The sequence below is a fragment of the Camelus dromedarius genome, chromosome 23 (genome assembly GCF_036321535.1).
Source record: "Camelus dromedarius isolate mCamDro1 chromosome 23, mCamDro1.pat, whole genome shotgun sequence".
In the NCBI taxonomy this organism is placed as follows: Eukaryota; Metazoa; Chordata; class Mammalia; order Artiodactyla; family Camelidae; genus Camelus; species Camelus dromedarius.
This window is the reverse complement of record NC_087458.1, coordinates 25,530,249-25,551,576: the sequence shown is the minus strand read 5'-3', so window position 1 is coordinate 25,551,576 and position 21,328 is coordinate 25,530,249. Positions and strand designations below refer to the sequence as shown.

Below are 21,328 nucleotides of genomic sequence, written 5' to 3'. Positions count from 1 at the left end.
GAGCCTTGTCTGACTTTCCCGCTGCTCTTCAAAGGGCTTTCCTCCCTTCCTGGTTACACTGCATTTGAAATGTACTACATTTTGGTCTGTATGTACTTAAAAAGGAAACAGAAAATAAGTTGGATTAAAAAAAAAAAAAGACAAAGAAGAAGTGAAGAGAGTTGAACAGATTTCTCATCCAGTGTTCATAACCCAAATATTAGATGAAGATAATCCAAAATGATAGCACAGTTCTTTGTTTTTAATGTTTAGATCATGTTATCAAATAGATCATAGATTCTAGTTACCAAGTATCTGTAATCAACAAACATGAGTTAATGAATCCATAAGCTTAAAATTATTAAGAAATAGTGTAATCTTGATTCACTAGTAAATTGAAGGTTGTAAAATTTTAGGTATTATTGAAAATCATCCCTTTACATGATATTTATTTGATAATACTCTTTATATTATAAAATCCCCAAAGGGGAAACAGAAACACTACAAGTGCATTACAGAATGTCTCATCCCCACATCCTTGCCCTTCCTCCGCCTCCTTCTCTTCACCCGTGTGGGCATTTTTATGATGTGGTAAGTGTAGGGCAAGGTCCTAGGAGCACAAAAGGCTTTGATCATTTTATGTCTTTGATGAGAGTACCTTGCATTTGGAGAGATAAGATATCTACATAGGCAACATCACCTGTATCGCTGTAAGTGTTCCTCCAAAAATATTTTAAGTCCTAACTATTCTAATTGTAAACAGAACCATTCCAGAAATAAAGCTGCTCTCTTCACCGTACAACGCTGCTTAAAAGATGGTATGGAAATTGCCATGGCAGCACTAAAAGCAAAAATAAACAAACACAATTTGTGCTCTTATGCAACTCAGCTGGCACCCGGGAAGAGAAAGCAGTGGGAGCGTCATCCATGGAAGGAGGTGGGACAGTGGAGCAAGGAGCAGCCCCGACACACTGGGAGTGTCTGTACCTGTGGCTGTGATGACCAAAGCTGGAGGGCAAATGTCATGGTCACGGGAGAGCAGGGTCAAGCCTGAGGTATGTGTTTAAAGTAAGTTGTCAAAGTTGGGGCCACTGAACTAAGTGTCAGAGCTGAGGTATGTGGTGAGACAGGGTCAGTGACATGAGACGGATGAATGTGTAACTGATGGTCAACCCTGGGCCAGCAGCTACACACGGCAGGACAAGAGGTAAACGGTGGTGAGGATTTTAGAGGGTCGGGAAGATTAAGGAGGATGAAGGGGATGCCAATTCTCACAGTGGATATGGATAAAGGTGAGTCGGGCCCATCTACAACCGGTCTATGGAAGAAGGACAGAAGTTAGAACTGAAGCCTCTTCTGAGACATAAACAGACTATCATTTTTTACATTAAAAGATTGGAACTGGGTCCAAGTCTCTGTAGTTCCACTGAAGGAAGTATGTCTGATAATTCTTGTTTGTAACTTTCCCACAAAAGACAAAGAATGAAGACACCTCAACAGATCCGACCAGGTGTATCCCCAAGATTCCAAGCCACCGGGGAGAGCTGCCACAAGAACATGGCACTTTTGCTTTCTCTCAGGCTAGGAAAGGTATTAAATGATCCGGCCCTTCACAGGTCATTCTCGAAACTTGCCTGCTACCCTCACAGGGTGTCCAGCCTACCCATCTGTAGGGTCATGGTACCCACAAGCTCTGGCACAGTAAACACTCATGAAAGAAGAGAAAGGCCATCTTATGATGTAGTGAAGGGCCCTTCGGTAGTGGTATTCAAGTGGAGGCTGGATGTTCAAGTCCAAGGTACTGGAGAAGACATTTCTGGCCCTAGATTGAAGGTTCCTTCCAGCTCTGAGGTTTCTCTAACTTACCTGCAAACCATTGTTGACAGATGGGATATAAGGAAATGTTGTGTCATGAGACAGATGATATTTAGTGGAAATGTGATAAAGGAGTCCATCCAAAGAGATTGTGAACTGACAGCCTTTCTGGAGCCAAAGAATAGATAAAATTTTGTGGCTCCTGTCTTTCTGCCATAAATGCTCGATCTTGCAATGTCCGTGTCTGTTGTGGGCGTGGTCAAGAGCTCTGAGCGCTGGGCTTGGGTCCACCTGGGACAGAGGAGACCACGGTTCCCAAAGGAAAGACACCTAGAAAACAGCTAACTCCCATCAGTGATCAGATGGAGGAAGGTAGAGGACTCCATTTTGCTCTGAAAGGAAAAGAGTTTTTAGTCAGATAGATGCATTTTTCCTTATAGCTCAAAAATAAATACTGCAATGTTCAGCAAAGTCTGAGAAGTAGGCATTGACATTTTTAGCCTGCTTTATCAAGATTCTCTTAGTACTTGACAAACTTTAACCCAAATCCACAAACTCCAAAAAGATAAAAAGCAGGAACTCACAGTGCGTATCATTGTTGACAGGTGTGTCATTGTGAAAAAAGAAAAAAAAAATTTTTTCTTTAGCAGCTATCACAGATTGGATTGGGATTAGTGCTATATTTTACTTATAAAGAAAACATAATGACCCATTAACTCTGAGTTAATTTTCTAGTAAAGGGTTGGTGTGACTTTGATCTAATAGCATGCTTTGTTCTGTATCACCTGAATTGGGGTTTAAGTCTGTGGCTATGAAGCAAAGCCAAACTCCTGGCCCACGCTGGGTTCAAACCCATAATCCAAGTCTCATCAGTACTATGCCGTGATCAACTTGAGCGCCTAGTGAAGCCAGAGGTGGGGAATGACCTTACAAGACTAGACTGCAAGCTCCTAACAGGGATCATGTCTGTCTGTATCTCAGCATTCAATACAGTGCCTAGAACATAGCAGGCATTTAACATGTATTTATCGAATGAAGTTTTTCCCCAAGGTATCTAGAGCCTGTATGTCTCCCATTTCTCCTTTCCTTTTTCCTTTCCCTGAGTTCCATTTCCCAAAGATATCTACTCTTCCACATTTCATGTGTTGAAAGATGAATTTAGAAGAGAAAGGACTTCCATGCGATTGGGGCAGAATCATGTTTGTCAACATGAGAAAACTTACTGAAGTCTTGAAACAAAGGGCAAAAATTCCCTCAAAAATCAACAGTAATGAATAATAATGATATAGTTTGGAAAAAGACAAATTAAGGTTACTATATCTTCTTTGACCCAACTTCTAGGAAGACGGCCCACTTGGTCAGGAGTTAGACTACTTTGTTGATGTCAGGCATCACCTGTGAAACGCTCTCCTTGCAAGCATCATCCATGGTGTATGTTTCCTTTATGGTGGGAGAGGTGGTCCAGGTCCTATCATTGCAAAGTGAGACCCCACCCATTTCTAAATGGAGTTTGGAGTAGCAGGAGCAGAAAATACAACTCTGTGGAGCTGAAAGAGAGACAGTCTGCAACCCCCTAGGATCCTTCCTCGTGCCTCTCACCTCGACGCCGCCTTCTCCAAGCTAGGATGCCAACTCCAGCCAGGGCAATGGCGAGGACGATGGACCCAGCAACAGCTTTCATCACCAGGGGGATAGTTTCCGATTCTGAAAGTAAGCCAATGAGGAAAAATTCACAAGTGCCCCTCCCCTTCTATGTTAACTTTTTTCCCCGTGGTCGTCAGGAAGCCAGCACTACTTTCCTTACTGTCACATCTTACTTCACAGCTCCATGGAAGGTAGTAACCTAAAACAGAGGAACAGTAGTTCCCAAAGTGCGATCCCGATCCATTAGATCTAAGCCACAATTTCCCTTTTTCATCTCCATCTTTCATATGTGCACAGGGGAGTTTTCTAGAGACCACAAGATGTGAGATGATATCATCGCTCTGACAGCTAATGGAACATGTGCCTGTGTTTTCTTGTGTTTAAATTATTTAAAAATTTTAAATGTGTAATACTCTTAAATAACAATAGATATAACCCACATAAACAAAATTGACTCTTTGGGGTCCTTGATAATTTTTAAGAGTATAAAGGAGCCCTGAGACCAAAACTTGAGAAGACATCTGATTTAACAGACCCATTCTAAAGCACACAGTGACCCATGTTCCCTGCTCGCCCCCTTTCCTCCCTGTCCCTCCCCAGACAGCCGCAGCCCGGCCCGTACCCCAGGGAACCTGGTGGACTGTGTGGACACCACCATGCTGCACGTGACAGGTGTAAACGGCGCTGCTCTGAGGCTCCAGCTCAACTGACACCCATGTCTGATAGGTCCCATCCCCACTGGGAAGAATGTCTCCAGAATCCATTTCTTGGATGATTTCTTCCCCATTTTTCTTCCAGATCATAGAAATTTCTGGGGGGTAGAAGCCATGTGCTCTGCAGTGAAGAGTGGTAATCCCTGGAGAAGTTTCTTTGCGATTTACTCTGACCAGCGGGGGCTCTAGGATGAAGGAGGCAGAGCTAATTAGAAGTGTCTTATGTACTGAGCACACACCATGAGAACTTGACAATCGCATTTCCCAGTTCATTTTCGTCATCGCAGGGAACACCTAAAACCAAGAATGACCCAGAACCCAGAGTCACCAACAACAAACTCTTTCTGCTTAAGTCATTTGGAGTTTCCTGCAACCATTAAAATTAGATGGTTATTCAGCTAGCGAGTGGGAGAGTTGAAACTCAAACTCCAGTCATTTACCTCCAAAGCAAATGCTCTTGGACAGAGAGTCCATATTCATATCTGTGGGTCAGATGCCTCCCTGAGGGGCCACCCCACCACAGCTCTGGAGAGTCCTACCATTAACAGCCACTCCTGTGGGAAAAGGCACCTTGCATCTAGGAGTTTCCCCACAGCGTGATGCAGACGTAACTCATTTTGCATAATGAGATCATATGCGAGAAGCTCTGTGTTAAGTAAAAGTTGACCGTTTGAATCATATCTTTGATGTATAAGAGGAGCTTTTTACTGGAAGGAATCTTATCATAAATCCTTTAGTAAAGCAAAGACCCTCTACTTGTCTTCTCTGTAAGCTCAGATTTTCACTCATACTGGTGGTGTGTGAGCCCTGGGTTACTACACAACCTGAAGGATTGCATCACCTCCCAAAGTATTTCCCAAATTATCATTGACAAGAGATGGAAGGATTTGCCTCACTGGATCCCACCAAAAGGAGGTGTTCCTGGAGGTATTCCACTCTGTCAAGACAAGTGAAATTGCTGGATGTCATCAAAATGCTGATTAAAAAGTAACTAGCGAGAGTTTTCGTGGGGAGTTCCAGATCACCAAAGTCCAACGAATGAAATGGATTTCAGAATAGGGTGACTTTAACTTAGATTAGAGGATGTTCTGTATAAATCCACGCATTGTAACGATGTGGGGATGAGGTGTTCTCCCCCCTCTTTACCTGTCCTCTGTAGGGTATCTTTCCCATACTCCAGGAATCTCTTTAAGCAGGCAATACATTCTTCTTCCAGCCAGTTCTTCTGATACTGTAACTCATGCCGATTGGCCTCCCATGCCCGCTTGGTGATGTGAGCCACGTTATCCATAGCCATCCAGGACAGGGTATCTTTATTGAAGATGAGGAAATCCTGTCCGTCATATGCATATTGGAGAAACCCTGTGGTGCTTCCATCCTCCAGCAACTCACAGCCCATCATTCTCTGGTAAGTGTGAAGCCCTGGAATACACATGCAGGCAGGAAGGGAGGGGTTGACATGGGGATGTGGAGGTGGGTGCCCAGGCGATGTGACTGGGGGCTTGTCTGGAAGCATCCTCTGCCCCGGAATACATCACTGCACAGGCCCGCCATGGCATCACTGAGTCTCTAGGAGGTTCCTGTGATGTCAGCTCACCTATCAACAGATAATCTGTGGAGTACCTACTGCATGCCAAAGGAGTATGATAATTCCTGCCTGGGGACTTAGCCTATACTGGGAATGACTAATAAACGTTTTAGTGCTGTGGAGGAGGGAGAGATATACAGGAACCAGAAATATCCCTGGGAGAGTTAAACGTAGTAAGTTAACATAGTAAGTAACGTAGTAAGTTATGCGTAAGTGAGCACCTCACCGAGCCTGGCCACCAGGAAATGGCACACACCACAGCCACATTCAGGATGGGAAAGGGGAGCATACAGGTCAGCAGCCTGAACGGGGACGGGACAGGGGTACGGGGGCAAAGGGCTCCTGGGGAAGAAGCAGACAACTTGGAAGACGCCCAGGACAGATGGCAGGCACCAAACCCCATCATCCAGACTGTCCGAGCTTTGCCAAAAGAACGCAGCTCAGCAACTGCTCACATTTGCTGCCAGCCCAGGGACCTCTCTACTGGGACGGGAGCAGGAGATGACAAGAGTCCACCTCTGCTGCCTTCATCACCTGAGTGATTGTAGTGATGCCGCAGCTGCTTCAGTTCCACCGTGAATGTCTGCTGCCAGCCCCGCAGCAGCTGCGTGTGCCTCTCCCAGTGATCAGGCGCCAGGTTCTCCGCCACCCACAGGGCCCGCGGCTCCTTCCGCCGAGAGACACTGTCATATGTGGTGATGGGGTGAGAATCCACGTACCCAACTGAAATAAATTCGGGGATCCCATGGCCGGGATCGGAAACGCCCAGGCGAAAGTATCTCAGAGAGTGAGACCCTGGGAGGGAGGCAAAGAAGACAGAAATTTAGAGTCACAGACGAGCCCGACCTACAAGCTGCGTTCCATTTAAACCTCACGTTAGTCGTCCGTGTTCGGCCGCACCCGTTTCTCCGGGGACCCAGCTGCTGCTTCCTCTGACAGAATCACAGAGCCCAGGGACGGGGACCTGGAGAGGACTCGAGAGCTTTAGCCGAGACTTGAAGCCTGTTTTGTTCAGGTTTGGAAACCTTAGGAAGCAATTTTACAGGTAACTCAGCTTGGAAGTCAAGTAGAGTGTTCTGTGGGGGGCGGGGGGAGAGCCAGGACCACCCACTGGAGCCCCCAGGGAGAGCTGTCCCTGAGGGACTCTGAGGGTTTGAAAACCTTGAAAACCTAACACCACCGCCTCGCCATTTTACCAACAAAGGCTCCAGTGGATAAATGAGGGCCCCCACCTCTCCACTGTGCATGCACATGGGTGTACGCACACACACACACTAGTCCCCTTGACTGACCCACAGTGAAAACCCACATAAGGACTCAGGTGTCCCAGAGAAAACTTTTTAAAAGCATAGCACTTTTCCCGTTATACCAAACCAGCCCTGTCAACCATTTTCCCATACTTTCTACTTTTTCCTCTGTCCACACGTCATGATAAGAATCATGAGAATCACTCAGGGTCAAAAGGAGGCTAAAATGGAACAAAACTGGCGCTCTCTGCCGCTTCCACACTGAACATCTCTTGGCTCATCCAGGAAGCTCCTGGGCTGGAGGAGACAGATGAGGCAGTTTCCAGGCAGTGGGATGGGTGTCATGATCGGGTCAGTGCAGGGTGTGGGCCCTCAGGGAAGACTTTCCAGAGAAGAAACATCTTAGGGGAGATCTCGGGACAGGCAGGAGGTGAGCAGGCAACAAGGCTGGGAAGGGACACAGGAGGGAGGATGTGGGGACCACGTGTGCAGACAGGATGTGGGACAGTGTGGCCCGTGGAGGGAACCAATGGCCCAGGACCGCTGGAGCACAGCAAGCATCACAGAGAAGACTGGGACAGACGACACCTGAGAGGCAAGCAGAGCCCAGGCTGAGAAGGCCAAGGGCCTCCCTGCCGTGCCAAGAAGCTGCAGGGATAAGGCGCTTGGCACGATGCCCTTCTTCCCTAACTCTGCTCAGTGCTGTCTGGAAATGCCCATAGCCCAGCCTTTTGTCCGGCTGCCTCTTGCCATCCTGACCCATCTAAATCCTCCCCAGTCAAAAACCAGCTCCAAAGACACTCCCAGGACCAGCCCTGACATTTGCATGCTTGAGTCAAGAGGATTAAGGAGGCCCACAGTCCAGAGATCCAAATATTTAAAAGGGATAAATCAAGCTAACAAACTGCTAAATAACTTGTATCTTCCTACCTTGACAAATATCCTTTCATATGACCTCAAAGGCCAAGTTCAAATTTAAAACTCTCAGACTTTGCGGTGGCACAGAGAAAACTGGCCTGAGACCCTTGGCCTGAGTCCCAGCTCTTTCTCTACCTACCCCAGCTCCTCCCAGCCCTGCTACAGGCCTTGTGCTCACATGCAGACATCACTGCTCTCTCATTCAAGCTCCAGCCACAAACACTGCCTCTTTGCTACCTCTTGGGCCTACTAGAACCCTCATCAGCAGCCTAGTCCAGCCTTAGGCGAATGGACCAAAGGAAGAGGCCTGTGTAAACCCAAACAGCCCCAAGTCATCTAGGCAGCCAACTGCAAGCTCCCGGACACCTGCAGTTTGATACAGACACAGGGCGAGCACCTCCCCTTGACCTCCTGGATTACTCGCTCTGCGGGGAAGGATGTGGATAGGGGAGGGCTGGAGCAGGGCCCTCTAAAGTGTGAGGCCACATTCACAACTTCTCTTGCCCGTGTCTAAGGGCTGGACTTAGACATCACTTCCCCTGATTTTTTTCCAGGCAGCCCATACCGACGCTGTTGTCCCTTTTGTGAGCTCCCCGAGTACTTAGACCTTTGGGCATGGCCCTTGGCACTGCGGAGAACCTCGGAGGGGTGTCAGGCCCCCATTCCCCAGGCTGAATACCACTTAATGATGTTCACACCTTCCTCTTCATTTATAAATACATATTTAAGAAGAAAGCCAAACTGAAAGAAAACCAGTTCACAAAATGGTTGGGTAAGTTTTGTTCATGAAAGTCTATAATTTTCTTTTTTCTAAAACTGTTTCTGAAAGAATTCATAACGGCAGATTATCTTTTAGAACTGACTGCCCTAAGGCCAGGGAACACTTACCTTAATTACGAGGGGAGATAGGGTTCTCTGAGACTGAACCAGGCCTGCTGGGCCCCTTCCAACAGAAGACACCAGGTCTGTAAACACAGTGCAAGCTCCCCGTTCTCCCTGCTCCTCTAGCTGGGGAAGGGGCAACGTGGCAGGGTTCAGAGCAGGCACTAACCCTGGAGGTTGTATCCTGCATGTCAGCTGCAGAGCTGAGCAAGACGGAGGCTGGTCTCCCCCAGGCCTGGGCTGAGCATAAGGGCCCCAAAGTCCTTCTACTCTGCTTTGATCTTTTATTCCACACCCCTTTCCCTCCCTGTGGGGTAGCAGCTGGGGTGGGGAGGCAACTCAGTGGACGCCTCTGAGGCTGGATATAAGATCATCGTAAAAGTGTTGGTTCTTATGAAAACAAGAGCCAGGTAAAGCAGAAGCACCAATTCTCTCCCCAAAACAACAGCTGCCTCTGTTCTCTTAATCTTTATTCACCCTCTGCCCACTTCTCAGTCCTAAGGTACTGAAAACTGGGACTCGGCTTCTTCCCTCTGTACTTCCCGCAAGGCCTAGCACAGGGAGCCTGGCCCATGGTGGGAGCTTCTTAAATATTTGTGAATTAAACTGTCAGTAAAACACTTTGTTTCTCTCCTTCAAAACAATGAAATATGCTGAAATGAATAAGAATCTATTTAATCTGGAACTTATATTTTAAAAAAAAGTACTTTTCATAAAGGCCAGGCTGGTGAGTGGGGAGCAGAGCTGAAATTTAAGTTACATCCAGTCCGAAGTCTGCAAAAGGTACGTATGCTTGAGTCTGCAACAGATTTTGCAAACAGTTCTATTTCTCCCCGTCTGGAAAGGTCTGGTGGCTGCTCTGCAGATATGCACGTGTTTAAAGATGGAGGCCAAAGGAAGAGCAAGTCATGAAGATCAGTTCCCACACTCTCTTATTAATCGTTTGTGTATTCAACAAACATGTGAGCACCTCCTCTGTGCCACATGCTGTTCCAGGCCCTGAACACACCATTGACAAAGCAGATAAAAATGTGTGCCCTTCTGGAGCCTACATCCTCACGGAGGAGGGGAGGAGGGAAGACGATATAAGATAAATACATATAACATGTCTTTTTTAAAGCAATGGAGAAAAATAAAACAGCAAAGAGGACTAAGCTTTATAATTTTAACCATCAATAGTTAAGGAAGGCACCCTGAGAAGGTGACTTCTGAACGAGTGCCTGCAGGGAGTGACGGGGCCAGGCAGACATCTGGGGACCGCAGCCCAGGCGGGCGGTGGGGGTGGGGGCTGTCCAGAGGCCCGGCGGAAAGGACACGCATGGCACACTCCGGGGGCAGCAGTGAGGCCTGGGGCCGGAGCCGAGGGAGTGAGGGGAAGAGAAAGAGACAGGAATGCTTCCTCAGTTACTGATGGCAAAAACGTCACAGAAATCAAACTCCAGGCACAGAATGGGAGAGGGGAGGGAAGAAGGAATTTGAAAGGAGACTGTGTTACTGATTGGGATAGCACTTGCCTTGGAGTCTGGGTTTCCTTTTATGACATCTGAGGTCTACATGCTTGGTAGATGCCAACAAACAAAATAAAATAAAATAAAATAAAAGTATTAACAACTTGGGGCATTACTGCTCAACAGGATTTATTCTAAGCGAGTATCAGTGACATCATCTCTACTCACATTGCTTAGAATTCGTGTAATTTCGCTTTCTTGTAAAAATGTAACTTTATAAAAATCCGCATTGTCCAGAGTTTATAAGAGGTAAATAGAGAGACACATGGTCTGTTGCTAACACTGTCCAAGGACAGTGGAATGCCCTTTTCTCCAGCCTCCATCTCAGTCTAATTCCTGGTGTAGGAGCAGTTTTTCTCCACTAGCCAGCCCTGACTTCAAAGGCTGCTCTGCCCCTGAAGGCTGGCCTCCATCTGCCGGTCATCTGCCCGTCCGCCCTCGTGCAGCCGCGGCGTGGCTCTGCTCCAGGAATCACAGCCCTGTCCCCTTCGTTTGCCATGGACCCAATTACCCATCTGGTGTGTCCACAGGTACAAGTCATGCTTGCTCCTTAGCTGGGCTTCCAAAATGCTCCCTCAGCTGTGACGGGAAGCTGGCTGACAGATGTGAAGTCAGTAACTCAGAACAGCAAAGGCAGGGGAAGCCAGTGGTACCCTTTCTCTCACGGTACATCAGACCTTGTGATAAGTTATATCCTACGGCCATGCTGTCCGGATGACGAGATTTCCACTATAACTATGAAGGTTGAATCATCTGAAAAGACCTGTATTTGACCGTCTTTAATCTACCAAAATGGCAATTTCATATGATTCCATCTAACCTGACTATTTCTTCTTGCTGCAATAATTATGAAATTAGGTTTCTCTCTCCCTTTCCATGAACAGATTATCAGCAGCAACTCACTTATGGAACTGAAATTTACAATTTCGAATTTGGTCCAGGCCAGTCAAGCGGCTTCTCAAAGGGCACCTGCTACTCTGTCCCAATAGCCCGTGACAGACGTTGCTGGAACGCCCAAACCACCCAGCCTAACAGCAGTTAGACCAGACGCTAACCAGTGACTGTATGTCCTCAGTGATGTGCCCTTTAACCTGGACCATTTTGACAAAAGGCTGTGAAAATCACTGGATTATAAAATAATTGATAAAGTGTTTTCAGGTATTCGTCGATAGGGGAAACTGATATTTACTGAGTTCCTTCAAACATGAACAAGGAATCATGAGACAGTGTGAGGAAGGGAACAGACCAGACACCAGTCACTTCCTCCAGGAACTTAAGTATTATCGGACAGCTAAAGCACGTGACATAAACGAATGCAACATGAGAACACGTGACGGCAGACAGTAAGTGCCACAAAAGAGGTACCCATAGGGGTAGGAGGTATAGCTCAATGGTAGATTGTGGACTTGGCATGCACGAGGTCCTGGGTTCAATTCCCAGTACCTCCGTTAAGGGGAGCGGGTGAAGAAGAGGTACCACCAGAGTACTCCAGCAGCTAGAGGAGAGAGAGCCTACTCTCACATGGAGGAATCCAGAAATGCCACAAGGAGGAGGTGGAAAACCTTCTGGGAAGTTGGGCCTTCCGTGCACCGTGAAGGGCAGCAAAATCAGAGTCACAACCCTCAGAACTGCACCGATTTCTTCTTTCTTTCTTTTTTGTATTATTTAATTATTTTACTTTGGCTGGAGGGCAGGAAACTAATTTGTTTTTACAGGAGGTACTGGGGCTTGAACCCAGGACCTCGTGTATCCTAAGCATGTGCTCTACCACTTGAACTAGAGCTCTACCCTCTCCCCCAGAACTGCACTGATTTCTTGAGCACGTGCCATATAGTAGCTACCATGCTAAGCCTTTGATAAACTTGAGTTACATTTATTTACTCCTCACAGCAACCCTTTGAGGTAGGTCTTAAAATTCCCTTTGCACAGATAGAAAAGGGGTGCAGAGAGATGAAGAAAATTGCCCAAGATCATCCTCAGAATCCTTAAGTGAAGGACCCGGGAATTACACTCCGACCTCTCAGGCGGGAAGCCCCTCTGCCTTAGACTACCCAGCTGGTCCTAAGCAGAGGCACTGCCCCATCCCAGGCTCTGTTTCAGGCTCCTGGGCCAGCTCACCATTGCTCTCTGCCGCCCCCTTGTGTCAAGGATGACTCACTGTCTTGGATTTCCCAGTTCCTGGGGGCCCGGGCCCAGACCTTCCTACAAGTGTGTGTGGGTCCTGATTGGATAACTGGTTCAACAAAGTCCCAATTATTTGCTGGCCCTCCCAAGTAGCCCAATGCCTTAATACAGTCAAAATGATTGTGATTCCTGGGAACCACTCTCTGGAATTCAAGACATCGTGAGAATGAGGGGGAGAAGTGGAGGGTGATATTTTTAGTCAAGAGAGCCTTTGGACACTTCTCAAACTATGCAGTGATGTGGGCGGTTCTCTGCGCATTAAGAGCTGCCAGTCCCTCTCCTAACAACTCCTCTCACTACAGGCCAGGAAGTGCTGAATGTAACAGTTTGACTTCTTGGTTACTCTTTTGAGGCTACCCTTCGGAGGTTACCAATGTCTCCTTTCATTTAAGATTTATTCTTTTCTGAATTTCCAGTAGGCACAGTCCTAGCTGCTAGGGATACGGCAATGAACACACCAAAGCCCCAGCCCACTGAGCTCCTTTCTAGAAGGAAGACTGGCAATAGATAAATATCTGATACAAGATTAGCTGATAGTGGTTGTGGAGTGAAATAAAGCAGGGAAAGGAGACAGAGTATGAAAAGGACTGATCTTTTAGGTAGAAGGACCAGGGATGGCCTCTCCAAGCAGGTGGCATTTGAGCAGCGATGTGAATGAAGTAAGGAAGTGAGCCATGAAAGAAGGACCTTCCAGACACAACAGCAAGCCCACGTCCTCAAGGTTGCTGCATGCTCCACGTGATGAGGAGTGGTCCCCAAGGAGACCACTGGGGGCCACACAAAGCTTTGGAGAAGCTGGTGGGCTTTGTTCTCAGTACTCTCTGTATACAAGGATGACCATACGTCTCCTATTTCCCTGAAGAACTGCAATTTTATGAGTTTTATTCTTTTTAAATGATTCATTGAAATTGCAACCAAAAGTGATCTGGTACTTATACTCTTGAAAGGTTTTCCATAATAAATATAAATTTGGACGTCAGAAAGAATGTCCTTTCTCATCTGTCTCAATTTGGGTTTCATAAAGCAAGTGTTTAAGGAGCCACGTGTTTGATCTTTAACCTAGGCCCCCTCCTTCCAGCTCTTGGCAAATCCTCTGGAGAAAGAGCATGATTGAGGTCAATGGATTTTAGTGAGAATAGAAAGATACTCCAACTAGTTAGGAGAAAATCTACAAATTAGTTGAATTGCTCAGATTTAGACGGATTCAATGTCAACCAAGAAGAAGACGGCCTTAGGGGAGTAAAACATTATCTTGGAGAAATTTCCACTGCACATACCTTGGCAACAGCTCCATGGAAACAGACTGAAGTCTAGTGAAGTCTAGTAAATTCTACAGCAAATGCCCATATTTTCGCATGTTAACTCTTTGAACTCAAGGTCATTTCTAAGCAGATCATCCTCAAGTCTGTCTTTTACAACAACTAGCCTGGTTGACAATTTAGGGGGCTTATCCATCATCAGTCCTTGTCTGTGAAGGACTCTGTCATTCATGAAGCAGACTGATACATCCATGGAGTGATGAGTCGTATCAAGAGACTGGCCTTGGCTATTTCAGGATCAAACACAGAAGCCACATATGGCTCTGCAAGAGAGATCCCCCTGCGTGCTCCACCCTGACTACACCCACCTACATCACTAGCTCAGTTTCCCACGGGCTGAAATGAAGAACAAGATGAGTTGTAAAGCATGAAATATCTTTCTTTTTCATACAAACTCCGCACTGGAGTAAACCACAGTTGTGAGTTTGCAGTCACTGTTGCTGCCCACATTCTCCAGGCCTCACGGTCAGGTCACTTTAATTTCTTAGGGACGTCACCTTGGAATATAAATTTACTCAGAAGTCAACTATTAAATGCCAACTGGTCACTAGGGAATGCCAGGGAAATAAAGAAGAGAAAACTGAGGGGCTCTCTCCCCGCGTTTAACAGAGCCTTGAAGGAGAGATTCTTGTAAACAGAGAATTATAACACTGTGAGCAGGAGCCATGGGGGGACAAAGGAAAGCGCGGCCTCCTGCAGGCTGTGGAGTCGATGAAAGCAACGCACTGGAGGCGATGCTGGCATGATCTTGACATTGAACTGTGATCCCAAGTCCTCTGGTGTCTCCTCCCTGCATTTCCATGTCTACAAGCTCCTACTCAGGGCCAGCATTAGGCCGAAATATCAAGCAGACCGAGTCTTTTTTCATAACCTCGTCTTCCTTCCCTGTCAGCATCCCTCAGTGCTCAGGAACACTCAGTCAGGGTTCTGGCAGGCAACAGCCTTCGCTCCAGATGAGTGACATGAAGAAACTTTAATGAAGGTATGGGCCAGGTTAAGGGAACAAATGAGGGATGATGGGGCACCCCGAAGCCAGCAGCTATAGGAAGCCACTCCTACCCCTAGGGTTGCAGAGATAAGAGTAGCAACTAGTGTTACTGAAGCCCAGTGAGAGCTAGAACCGTGAAGAAGGGGCTATTCCAAGAAAACAACAATGCAGAAGGACGCAGCTACGACCAGAGACACTAGAGAAGGAGGGAAAGGAGGAAGAAGGAAATAATACCCCAGCCTCTCTGATCGCTCTCCTTTCAGTGTCTCCTATTGGGTGAATCCAAACAGAAATCGGCTTGTAGCAGTCAGTCGCCCAAGGCACAAGACAGGACTGAGAAGGATGAAGTTGAAGGAGTCAGAGGAAGAATAAACAACACAAAGTGACCTCCCCTGCCCTTTATACTTGACTGGTTTTATTTCTCATTCCACTAGTCATCTAAGTGCCAAGCGTCCACATCCAGAGGGGCTGTGATGTTGTGGGAGAGCCCTGGACTGCGGGCTAGGAGACCTGCGTGCACTTCCAAGTCTGCTTATCCTGTGAGCTGAGTCAGCCTCTCCGGGCCTGGGTCTCCTCCTCGTGAAATGGGAATATTTTCTTAGCCTGCCACAAGGGTTAGAGAGACCGTCACATGAAACGTTATGTGTAGGGGACATTGTGGTCACCTTCTTGGAGAGTCCTTTAAGGATCAAATACAGGTAATATATAGGGTTTTCGACCTTCTAGAAATATCACCCTTTACCTCCCTCCTCCTTTCCTGTTTTCATCCTGTGTCTCTTACCCTCATCCCCAGTCCTTCCCATTTCTGACCTGAATGGTGGGACTTTTCTGGATTAAATTTCTATACAAACAGAACCCCCGTCTGTCTTGTTCAGTGTCATGTCCACAACAGTGTCTGGCACATAGTAGGCCATCAACCAATATTTGTGCAATTAACACACCGCTGATTTGAAAGAGCTCCTTCCTGTCCTGCTCATGGATCTCCGCCTATGTAGGTGGCCCAGGCCCACCCGGCCCCCTGGGAGTGTGGCCCCTAACTGGGCAAGTGGTCCCTTAGGGCAGAGAAGCCCGGTGCTTCCAACCTAGAGGCCTTCTTACGTGCTTGGGGCAACAGAGGGCCTCTGCTTCCCTTCTAACGTGGGTCTCCTAAACAGTGAGGCGCTCCTTCTGCTCAGCTGATACCGCCTGCACCCAGTCAACAAGTGCAGAACTGTGGTTCTGTCTTTCTGGGAACCTGTGCTACAGGTAGGGCTTGTGGTGAGGAGGGAAAAGAAGTAACCCTGAAGAGTGGATCTGCTCCCTGTTCAATGGCCCTGAAACCCTGACTGCATCCTCATGAGACTTGCCAAGCTAGTGGAGAGAAAAAACAAAAGTGAAAGAAATAAGCAGAAAAGAAAGAGAGCATGCTCAGAAGGGGAGCAGGAAGTTACCCAAAGGGTCTTTCCAGAATGGCTCCCATCCCCTCAGAAGGTGGGTGACATCAAAATCCTGCCCAACACGAGCTGGAAAACCACGCAGCTAGTCTATCACTCCGACAATTCCTGGGTTTAATAAACACACTTATCCGCCCCTGGCTTCTTTATTTCACCAGAAGTTTTAGGAAGTTGCTGGTTCCCCGAGGCTGCCTCAGCCGCGGGCTTGGGAGCAAAGAGAACTTGGGGTACTCACGAGCGTCGCTGTGCTTCGCCGTTAATACAACGATGAGTGGTAACAGGAGCACCATCGGCCCCTCTGAAGTCCTTCTCTTTCCCATTCTGTTAACCAAAGCACTGACAGATCCCTGCTGGTCTTTCAAGAACCTATACACGCGGCTCTGGAGTGATTCAGCAACTGAGCGATACTCAGGGCTCTCTCCCAGTAAAAACAGGGGAAATCGTGTTGTCAGTTGCTAGGTAGAATAGAGAGAAAACAAAGTCCCGCCTTCCGCAGTGCTCTTTAACCCTTTGTTGGTCCTAGACTCTGCTTGCTCCTTTTGCTGTGTCCATCTTGATTCTGCTCCCAACTTTCTTTGTTTTGTTTTGTTTTTTATTGAGTTATAGCCAGTTTACAATGTTGTGTCAATTTCTGGTGTACAGCACAATTTTTCAGTCATACATGAATATACATTTATTCGTTTTCATGTTTTTTTTCACTCAACTTTTAAATATTGATAGAGCACAGCTATGTGAAAGACACAGGGAACACAAAGATTAATTATATCTGGTCCCTCAGGGAGCTCAGAAGAAAAGGAGCATTTGCTTGTTGGCTGGAGCTTAGATTTCACCCCAAGGTCCATTAGAAAGAGTCACACACAGCTTCCAGGACATGGAACTCCCTGCTCTGGCTTCCTACAGTGCCACAGTCTGATACAGTCTGTCTCACAGCGACTGTCCTGTCGTTCTTAGCACAGGTCTTTCCTGCTGCTCTAGCACCCAGCACAATAGCTCAAAAAATGCTTGTGGAATTTAAAAGATTGAGAAAAAGCCTAAAAGAGGATTTTGAGGGGCACCTGCTTGGCTTGCTTGGTTAGCAACCCTCAGCGCCAAGCCATGGCTACATTGTCATCAGGAGAGCATGATGAATTCGGAAACAGAAGCTTAAACTTGTCCAGGGAGTTGGAGGACAGGCTCAGACAGGAAAGAGGAAATGGAGGTGAGTGGGAGGGATGAGGGGGAGGTAAGCCCACCAGGCAGGCTGGCTTGCTCTCTGGTTCAGGGGCATGGGTTTGCATCCCAGCTACCTGACCTTGGGCAGAGTCCCATATTGCACTGGGGCTCAGTTTTCTCAACTATGAAAGCAAATCCTGGCATCCATTTCACACAGTTGTTGAAGAATTAGATGAGAGTATGTTTATGATGTACCAGTAAGCAGTAGAACATATTGGTTTCCTTCTGTGGGAGGCTGGATAACGTCCCCTTCCCTGCCCTAAACATGTCCACATCATAATCTCCAGAATCTGTGAATATGTTACCTTATGTGGCAAAAGGGACTTAGCAGGTAAGAGTAAATTAAAAATCTTGAGATGGGGAGATGATCCAGGATTACCTGGTGGGTCCAATCACAAGGGTCTCATAAGAGGGAGGCAAACAGGCTCTAGAACTGGAAAGAGAAGGAGCAGATTCTCCCCAGAGCCTCCAGAGGGAACAAAACCCTGCCAACACTTTAATTTTAGCCCATGGAACCCACCTAGGGAGGTCTGACCTCCAGAATTGTAAGAAATACATTTGTGTTGTTTTAGGGCACTTGGTTTGTGGTGATTTGTTATAGCAGCAATAGGAAACTGTATGTCTTCCACTTCCCAAAAGAGAGAAAGAAGCCAAATAATGAAATTAATATTTGACACCCTCTCGGCATCTCCCAGCACCTTCACTTCTCAGATTTCTTTCCTCCTTCCCTCCTTTGCTCTTCCCTTACTTCTTCACTTAGCAAATGTGGGGCACCCATGTGCCCCTCCCAGGGCCCCCAGTAGCCCCAGGTAGCTCTCACTAGCACTGGGGGTCCATGGCAGTGTATTTGTTCCTCTGAATTGCTGTTCATACTTTTGTCCAAAACTGCCAACTGTATTTTGACCTCCTACATTTACATTAAAAAAAGTAGGTATGGTGACGATGTCTTTCATTCTTAAAGTCATTTTATCCTAAGTGCAAATTAGCAAATACAATCCAGAAAACTTGAAAAAAAACCCACCAAAAAACAGAGTAATAAGGTAAAAAAATCACTCCTCAAGAAGGCAACTGTAACATTTTAGTGTACGTCTTTTCAGTGCTTTTGCTATGACTACACACACACACACACACACACACACACATTTTGGGGGTTCATTTTACCAAAACAGGGATTCACGTTCTGATTTTTTTTGTAATTTATTTTTCACTTAGCAATTTCCTAATATCAACCTGCATTTTTTATGGCGTAGCTTTAATAGTCCTTAAATTTTTAAATAAACAGATTTGATAACAATCAAGGTCTTCAGGGACAAGTGAAGACTGCGCCACTAGGCCGGGAGACATTGGGGTGGGGAGTGTCATGTGCTTTCTCCCTGCGAACCAGCTCTACCTCTGAGCAATCGTCTATCCTTGAATCTCAAGCTGTATTTTTCAAAGTGGCTTGTGTTTACCTTGTTTATTACGGATCCCTTTAATTATATCTTTGGCTTTTAATACTTCCTTTATTATATATATCTTAAGGCCTTTCTGAAGAATCTGACCCATTTACAAATGGGACAAGTCATCCTCAAAAATTAGAAGACAAATTATTAAGTTAGCAAGAGGGTCTTTTTCATTAATTCTGTTGTTTCCAATATACTGTAATGTATTTTATCATGTTCAATAAGTAGTTTCCTCTGGGCTGTTTTAAAAAAAGATTCAATAGGGTGTATAATAATAAGACACATGGCGTGCGCACATGTCTGTGAAATCTGATTTGAGCCACTTTCTGGGCTCAGGTAAAATTCATTCCCCAGTTTGGGGGCAAGGTTAGCCCTTATACAAACGGGCAGTAGAGTTCTGTCAAAGAACATGGGTTCTTACAAAGAACATGGGTTTAGGAGTCAGACAAACATTTCAAATGGGGCTCTGTCACTTCCTACCTATGAGACTTAAAAAATTTTTTTTCTTCCAGTTTTATTGAGATATAATTGACATATAGGACTGTGTACTTTTAGGGGAGGGAGTGAGATGTAATAAGGTTGTATTTATTTATTTAAATGGAGATACTGGGAATTGAACCCAGGACGCCATGCTTGCTAAGCATGCATTCTACCACTGACCTAAACCCTCCCCCTCTACCTATGAGAGACTTTGGGCAAATTATTAACCTCTCTAATCCTCAGATTTCTCTTGTGGAAAATGGGGGTTATAACAATATCTGCCTCGCAGAGCTGTTGAGAGGATTCAGTGAAATCAGCAGTGGTGGAACCAATAGGTGACTTGTCACTTCTTGGGACTTTAGAGCATCATCATCACACACACACACAATCGCCATCCCAAATAAACCAGTAATTTAAGAAAATACCGTGGGTCTGCCATGTAACCTCAGTTCAAACCTCCTAGCCCTGCTGTCCAAACAGGTTACATGCTAAAACCAGCCCCGTGTAGAAATTCTGGAGCCACTTCTGAAGAGTATGCATGTATATCACTTAGCACCGGGTCTGGTACATCGTAAGTAAATGTTAGCAATCGTTATGACTATTATTATCACTCACTAGTTTGCGGAGAGAGATCATGGTTTTTCCTTCCCTGAGCGCTGGCAAATTCATAGAGGATGGTAAAGGTCATACCTGCCCTCCTATAATGGTCCAAATTCACTGTTCTGTCAAGAAGTTCACTAAATTCCAATCATGTATTTTAACTTCAAGCGCTCACTAATATCCATTCATTCGTATGTTTCTAACTTGCCTTATTCTAAAAAGGATTTAAAACTGCTACCCTCTGATGTATTTTTTTATACATGGTCACTTGGCTCTCTCACTTACCTTTCTTCAATTTTTCTTCTCTTTTTTACTTTTTATATTTCTGATTATCCAAGTAAATATTTCATTGTCGAAAACTGCCAAACTTTAAGTAGAAATCACGTCATAGATACAATTTTGTGTCTTGCTATTTTCAATACATGTCATTACACACTTTTAAGCAGCATTTCTAGTGACCATCAAGTGGACAGTCCATACATTTTTAATCACTTCCTAGTGTTGGATATATAAATTGACGAAAATTCCTGTTGGTTTATTTTAATCAGTGAGTAGATAAGGGTGGAGGTGTTGGTAGCAACCAAGGAGAGGAAAGAAAACATGACCAGTGTGTGGATATTTCCTGTGGTGGGTTCTGGGAAATGCAGACAGCCAGAGCCAGGTCAGTGGAAGCCAACCAGAGCGAGCGTTTCCTGGAGTGTTCCAGAACACACACATGCATAGCAGGACTTTGAGAAGACTACGATAATGATGAAGAGTATAATACCTAACTTCTACATCACGCTTTTCTTTCTGACTCTGTCTTGTTTCGAAAAGAATTTAGGGGAACCTCCACAACAAAAAGACAAACAACACAATTTAAAAATGAGCAAAGGGGGGAGGGTATGGCTCAGTGGTAGAGCACATGCTTAGCATGCACAAAGTCCTGGGTTCAATTCCCAGTACTCCCACTAAAAAATTACCCACCCTGCCAAAAACAAACAAAATAAAAATGAGCAAAGGACTTGAGGAGACATTTCTCCAAAGAAGATATACAAATGGCCAATAAGCCATTTGTTTTTATAGAGAGAAATTTCTCAAAAAAAATGTATTTAAAGTTTGGCAATATTCTAAAATGAAATGTTTACATGAAAAGACGCTTGACATTACTAATTATTAGGGAACAGCAAATCAAAACCACAGAGACAACACTTCACACTCATTAGGATGGCTACTCGAGAAACAAAACCACACATACAGAAAATAACAGGTGCTGACAAAGACGTGAATAAGTTGAAATCCTTGTGCATTGTTACTGGGAATGTAAAATGGTGCAGCCACTATAGAAAACAGTCTGGGAGTTCCTGAAAAAATTAAAAACGGAATTGCCATATGCT

The 21,328-nt window shown here is 45.8% G+C and overlaps 1 protein-coding gene across 1 annotated transcript; it reads right to left on the bottom strand.

The window, feature by feature from the left end:
- Nucleotides 1-226: 226 nt before the first annotated feature.
- On the bottom strand, nt 227-16,635 carry LOC105096246 (major histocompatibility complex class I-related gene protein). Its single transcript, XM_010988545.3, has 6 exons — nt 16,454-16,635; nt 6,274-6,534; nt 5,298-5,573; nt 4,061-4,336; nt 3,394-3,498; nt 227-2,186 (listed from the first exon to the last, which is right to left on the bottom strand). Exons 1-6 carry the CDS (start codon nt 16,536-16,538, stop codon nt 2,146-2,148), a joined length of 1,044 nt encoding a protein of 347 aa, XP_010986847.1. The 5' UTR covers nt 16,539-16,635; the 3' UTR covers nt 227-2,145.
- Nucleotides 16,636-21,328: the final 4,693 nt, after the last annotated feature.